Source organism: Pholcus phalangioides, unplaced genomic scaffold, assembly GCF_987345545.1.
Source record: "Pholcus phalangioides strain wild (caught in Gottingen) unplaced genomic scaffold, Ppha-v1.0 ptg000041l_1, whole genome shotgun sequence".
NCBI classification, from domain to species: Eukaryota; Metazoa; Arthropoda; class Arachnida; order Araneae; family Pholcidae; genus Pholcus; species Pholcus phalangioides.
Genome location: NW_028301627.1, coordinates 3,444,382 through 3,451,541, shown reverse-complemented (window position 1 = coordinate 3,451,541; position 7,160 = coordinate 3,444,382). Strand labels below are relative to the sequence as shown.

The 7,160-nt window shown below is 38.5% G+C and overlaps 1 protein-coding gene across 1 annotated transcript; it reads right to left on the bottom strand.

Moving 5' to 3' along the window:
• Nucleotides 1-682: 682 nt before the first annotated feature.
• LOC149065075 (uncharacterized) lies at nucleotides 683-5,869 on the bottom strand. The gene has a single exon (XM_089254283.1). It carries the CDS (start codon nucleotides 5,867-5,869, stop codon nucleotides 683-685), a length of 5,187 nt encoding a protein of 1,728 aa, XP_089110409.1.
• Nucleotides 5,870-7,160: the final 1,291 nt, after the last annotated feature.

The window sequence follows — 7,160 nt, the reverse complement described above, 5'->3', positions numbered from 1 at the left end:
GGTTTGTTAAAAATTCATGATGGAAAAAAAAATCTAATTTAACCATGTTGAGGGACAGGGAAATCCAACAAGGCTGTTATGAAGGGTTCATTCGAAATTTCTTTCAACTGTGCATCTCTACCCGAGAAACAAACGCAGTTGTCTTTTGACACGAAGGATGAACTTGATTAAAATATTATTTAATACACATGATACATACTGTACAAATTCTCTAGCACATTCGAAAAAAGACTGCTTCCATTCGAGCCGAAAGCATCGTTTCAACTATATCTTGTACACTACAGACAGAGAGAGAGAAAAGCAAAAACAAAACACAGAGGGAGAGGGGTTTCGTTAATGACGTCACAATCGTCTGGGTCAAATCTGACACCACAAAATATATGAGAAAAACATCTTCTCTCTCCCACGCACATACACTCATACACTGATTCGCGACATCCTCCCACCTTGAGTTTATGCCAATCAAACTCAATATTCTCAGATCAAAATAAACATTATACTAATTGCATAAAATTTTCACAAAAATATTCAGATATATCACAATACTTACCAAAATAAATGATAAAGAGTTTTCTCGAAGCATAATGACATGAACTCTCAAAAAAATTTAAAAATTCCGAATAGCATATTAAAATATCGAAATCATTAAAAAAAAAAATCATCACAAAGTACGCAATAAAATTTAACTATAACTCAAACGTTCAGGAACAGTCACTTTTCTTCCGCTTTTTGTTCGCAAAACTGGATCCGGGGGCGATTGTTCTTCCAGTTTATGTTCGATCTCCATATGGTAAAGCCTCTGAATCGGTCTCAGAAGTTCACCAGTGTCCGTTTTTACTCGAACAAGTCTAGTGTGACCATCTTTCCCTGGAATCAGATCTATCACACGAGCCAAGGACCAGTATGAACGTTTTCTGTCACTTTCTACGAGAACAACATCACCAACAGAGAGAGACTTGACTTTTCCTCTACGGAACGTTTGTTGACGCAACTGTCCCAGATATTCTGAACGAAATCTTTGTCTTAGCAAATCTCGCAACTTCTGTCGGTATAAGGCTCTTTTATTCAACTCTTTGGTATTCACAGCATCCAGGTCCGCAACGCTTGATGATCGTATCTCCATCAGGAACATCGATGGTGTCAACGGTGCCAGATCTTCAACATCTTCTGTCACATACGTAAGAGGTCTGTCATTGACAACAGACTCACAATCACAGAGTGCTGTGATCAGCTCTTCATAGGATAGAGATGCTCGTCCTAATACTCTTCTTAGGATGCGTTTTACCATTTGGATCAACCGCTCCCACCATCCTCCCCACCAAGCAGCAGTAGGAGGATTAAATTTCCAACTAATCCTTTGAATAGCCACTGCAGCAGAGATCTCATCCCAGTTAATGCTTGAGAATGCCTTATTCGCTCCAACGAAATTTGTTCCATTGTCCGAATAGATTGTGGATGGTCTTCCCCTCCTAGCAATGAAACGTCGCAAGCTTTGGAGAAAGGCTTCAGTTGATAGTGATGTCACAAGCTCTAAGTGTACAGCTCGGTACACCGCACATGTATATAACACGATCCATGATTTCTGGCCCTCTTTCAGATACAATGGACCGGCCAGATCAACTCCCACTATCTGAAATACTGCTGCGTCTTGCACTCTGTTTTCCGGCAAGGCTATAGGAACAGACTCTACTTTACGTGCATTGAACCTCTTACATGTCACACAACGTTGAACAACAAACCGAACCGTTTTCCTTGCTTTTATGATCCAATATTCTTCACGTAAACTGCTCATCAAGAGAGAAACTCCGGCATGTAGAAGTTCCTTATGTTTCCACGAAATCAGGGTATGTACAACTGGATGATCCGAAGGCAGAAGGACTGGATATCTGAAGTTTTTGGTGTCTTTTCTGTACATAACTGGCGTTTTTATTCTGATTATACCAAATTCATCAACGACTGGCCTCAATACTCGTATTTTTTCATCATCGAAACCCTTGAATGCTTCCTTCTGAATCAGTATAACAAGCATTCTTTCTGCGCGCTGTATTTCAAAACAGTTGATGTCCAACTCTTTCGAAACATCTAATTTTTTCAAATTATTGATGAACCTTAGGATCCAAGCCAGCATTCGTACTATTTTCAAGTACGATGAAAAGTACCTGTAATACCAGTTATCTGGTTTCGAACTTTCATTATGTGCAATCAATACACCTTTTCGCTTTTCAGAATTGACAACTTCTTCATCTGGCAATTCGACAACCCGCTGCCAAGTAGACTCGGGCTCACTCAACCATGCTGGTCCCTCCCACCATCTTAGATTTAATAGATGTTCAACCGAACAACCTCTTGAGGGAAGGTCAGCAGGATTTTGTTTTCCAGCGATATGCCTCCATTCGTTTATATGAGTTAACTTTCTTATTTCAAGTACACGATTATAAACGAATACACCCCAGTGTACATCTCTTTGGATCCAACTTAAAGCAGTTGTCGAGTCACTCCAATAGTAAACCTTCAGTTCCGGTATGTCCATGTCAGAAATAACGGTGCTGCCTAATCTCGCCCCAATACAACATGCTAAAAGTTCTAAGCGAGGAATTGTTATGCTCTTCAACGGAGCAACTCTGGTACGTGATTGAACGAAATTCACTGAAACACAGTCCGTTGTTTCGATTCTCAAAAAAATGCAAGTAGAATAAGCATATTTGCTTGCGTCACAAAATATGTGAATACTGACTTTCTTATCAGTAAATCGACCTAGATTCACCCATCTCGGTATACTAATAGTAGGAATCAATCGTATGCCTTTTACCCATTTCCAAAATTGTTTGGCCAAATGGTCGGGTAAATTTTCATCCCACTTCAACTCTAGCTTCCAGCACTCTTGTAAAATTAACTTAGGAAGCAAAGTGACCGGTGAAGTAAATCCAATGGGATCGAATACTCTATTTGCCAATGAAAGCAAAACTCGTTTCGTAGCTACAATTTTCTCTTCTTCCGGTAGCTCGACTCTGCAGGAAAGTAGGTCATTCTCTGAATCCCAGTTTAGGCCAAGAACTGGAACGGGATCCGTACTATGTGATGTAGCGATAATACCAAGAGAATGATTGGACCTCCAGTCTCTTAGATTGAATTTTGCGGATGAAAGAAGTAGTTGCGATTCTATTATAAACTTATTCGCATCATCAACTGAGTTCAGGCTGCACACACAGTTGTCTACGTAAAAAGATTCTTTCAGAGTTCTAGCTGTAGTGGATAGGCCATCAGGAGCCTTGTCAAGATGATGATTCAGTGTAGCAGCTAATAAGAAAGGACTGCAATTGACTCCGAACACTACACGCTTATGCCTGTACACAACTATCTGATCTTTATCCCTTTTCCACAAAAATCGCAAATAATCTCTATCTTTTTCTCTAACACTAATCTGTAGAAAAGCTTTTTCAATGTCAGAGGTTACTGCAATAGGAAATTTCCGGAAGCGATTCAATAACGTTGGAATTATCTCGATTAAATTTGGACCCTTACATAAGCAGTCGTTCAGTGAAGGAGACCCAGTAACGTGAGCTGATGCGTCAAAAACAGGTCTCACTTTTGTAGTCTCACTCGATTCCTTGAATACTGGTCTATGCGGGAGAAAATGAACCTGCATTTGTTTTTCGTCAGTCACCCTTTCGATAATTTGCTCTTTCAACCACGAATCAAAAACTTCCTGATAGATATCAGTTTTATTCGAAACAATTAGTTTCTTATAAGTAGTTGAAAGTCGTTTCTCTGCCAAGCCTTTGTTTGTGGGCAAATGCGAATTATCCAATATCCACGGCAATGCAACTTCATACCTTCCATCACAATCAACATTTAAGGTATTTTTGAAATATTGTATTGTCTGCTCATGGATTTCAGATGTTGTTTGTGACTCAACGGGATCAGTGATGCCTAAAGTGTCCAATCTCCATAATTCTGTACAGGAAGCATTGAGAAATAACGATGTTGTTAACAAAGCATGATTTGGAGTGTTTTTCTCAATTACTCTGGGCATTTTTCCCATTAGAGTCCATCCCAGATGGGTTTGTACAGCAACTGGACCACTTTTCAATGATTTAATATTTCCCGTTAGCAATTTACCAGCTATATCTGCACCTATAAGCAATTTGATATCGGGTTCAACGCGATATGATAGATTTTCCAAGTCAGTGATATGAATACCACATTTGGTCAATTCACTGATCCATGGACCGTTTGATATACTCCTGATATCGGAACATATTTTTGTCTGATCTAAACAGAACATATTGCAACTCCATTGGTTGTTAAGACTCTTAACATGAACTTTGTATTTATGGTGTAATTTTTCTTTTGTCTCAACACCACCAAACAGTTTATGGACCAATTTAATCTCGTCACAACTGTCAAGTTTCAAAAAATCAATGACATCTTTTTTCAAATATGTTCTCTCGGACCCGGTATCAATGATGGCTCTAATAGATTTCTCTCGATCACCATGCTTTACTCTAACTATCAGAGTCTGCAATAAAACATCAGAATCGGTTGCTTGATTTGTCAGTACGTTATCTCCCTTCTCTAATTTAGTACTTTCTAATTCTACATTTTTAACCTCAGTGGGAAAGTCTCCTTGACACATTACTGACAAATGTCTTCTATTGCAATTAGAACATCTGACTTTGGCTCTACAGTTTCGCGAGATATGATTTCTCTTAAGGCATGCAAAACAAGCTCCCCTTTTCATAATCAAATTTCGCTTTTCATCGTATGATAGTGAGCTTGTCTTAAAACACTTATCTGACGAATGAAATTTACCACAAAATATACAAGATTCGTCAGTCTTTTTAAGCATGCGTTGTTTATCAATCTTATGATGGACCATTAAATCATTAGCTGTGGCAATACAAAGCTCTTCAGCGACGAGCTTGTTTGGTCTCTTGGTTTTTTCAAAGCCAAGTCCGGCATGAGCCAAAGCAACTCGCTCTTCCGATACCACTTCGTTTCTCAAAAATTCTAAGATAGAATCCAAGTCACTCTTACCTTCTATCTTTCCTCGCTCTCTTTCCCAAACTCTCAAGATATCCACAGGAAGGCATGATTCAACTAGTGGAAAAAGAATACTTGCAAATTTATCCTCAGTGACACCTAGAGTCTCTAATGATCGTAATTTTGTCTCCAGGCTGTCGTATAGATTTGCGAGCTTGAACTCCTTCCTGGAACCACTGTTGTTGCTCAAGACAAGATGAAGAAGATCGCGCACATAAACTTGGATTAGTGTATCCTCACGACCGAAGCGATTCTTCATTTGCGTAATAGCCTTTTCGTAGTTCTCCGCTGTCATTGGAAAACTGTTGATGACCTGCGAAGCTCGAGAATTCGGAACCATACACTGCGAGAGATAGTGAAACTTGTCTTCCGTAGCGATATCTGGATCTTCGTGAATTTTTTCAAACTGGCTCCAGAATCCAAGATATTCTCTGGCATCCCCAGAAAACTTTTTTAGTTCCAGTTTCGGAAGCTTGAACTTTCGCTTTGTTGTAAAAGCAGCTACACTCACCACGCTATCGTCATCGACTTGCGATTTCGCTCCTTGTGAAAAAACCTTGTTTTCTAGTCTCAATTTGAGAGCTAGAAATCGATCACGGTAGGTTTCAGCTTGAAGGAAGTCTCTTTCAAACTCTTCTTCCTCAAACAGTTCAGAAATGCTTGTTTGGACGGAATCCAATCTCTCAAATTTATCGCACATCTGATTGAGAAGAACTTGAAGACTTTCTGAATCACAAGTGTCTTTTTGCAGCTCTTCTGCAATAGCGTTCATTGCTACCGTCAGCGACGTGCGAAGAGATTTTCTTTTTACTTTCAGTGCTTCCATGGTCGGCTCAGCGAAACTCAAAATAAAAAAAAAAAGAAAGCACTATGTATCTGTGTTCGTAAGTTCACGATGTCCTTCGTGCCCCTGTCCGGGCGCCAAAAAATGTTATGAAGGGTTCATTCGAAATTTCTTTCAACTGTGCATCTCTACCCGAGAAACAAACGCAGTTGTCTTTTGACACGAAGGATGAACTTGATTAAAATATTATTTAATACACATGATACATACTGTACAAATTCTCTAGCACATTCGAAAAAAGACTGCTTCCATTCGAGCCGAAAGCATCGTTTCAACTATATCTTGTACACTACAGACAGAGAGAGAGAAAAGCAAAAACAAAACACAGAGGGAGAGGGGTTTCGTTAATGACGTCACAATCGTCTGGGTCAAATCTGACACCACAAAATATATGAGAAAAACATCTTCTCTCTCCCACGCACATACACTCATACACTGATTCGCGACAAAGGCATTTCACCTGTTTCAGCAATTAACTTGCTATTTATGCTTCACACTCGTAACATGTCCCATATATGTACTTTGGTATTTAATTTCCAATTTGGACAAGCACATACGCTGAATAATTTTTTTATCCATTGCATTTTCATTTCTTTTGTCCTTAATCTTTTTTTTTTTATCAGTTTTATGGGAGATGACAGTTTTCTAATTTGTCTCCGCTTTGCTAGAGCACGAGTTGCATTTGCAAAAGAAAGTCGTTAGATGAAGCATTACTGCAGCTAGATGTTCCAATCAAGGAGTTTGTATTTTGTTTACTTTTTTCTCAGTTGACTTTCGATCAAACTTTCTTCACCTGGTTAAAGGAAAAAACAGTTACTTGTAGCAGGACTTGACAAATCCCACCAGGGCGCCATGGCGATGAAATGTCATTACAGATTTTATAAAGTAAATCATGTGATAAGTAAATTTGAGTCTTTTAATTTCAAGGCAGCATGTGTCTCCTAAAGTAGGAAAAAGATATACAAAGTTGAAAAAAAAAACCATTATTCATTACCATTTTATTTGAGATTAAGATCACCCTTGGCTCCTAAGAAGTTTGACTGGCATTAATTTTTTTCCCTCTTGATTTGTCAAACCCTGACTTACATTTTTTTTGTTTGTTTACATTTTATATTTCGTATATCATTGAATCTATTGTGTACTTTTGTTTTACACATTACCAGTTTATTATTACTTCCATAATTTTTTTCATGCATGGTTATTTGTTTCTTGTTCAACGAAATTATCCTTTAATTAATCAAATTAGCAGTACATGTAAATGGTATGAACAGAG

Bases quoted from the DNA above. Each gene is read 5' to 3' on its own strand.
- LOC149065075 (XM_089254283.1), bottom strand. From the start codon at position 5,869: ATGGAAGCACTGAAAGTAAAAAGAAAATCTCTTCGCACGTCGCTGACG.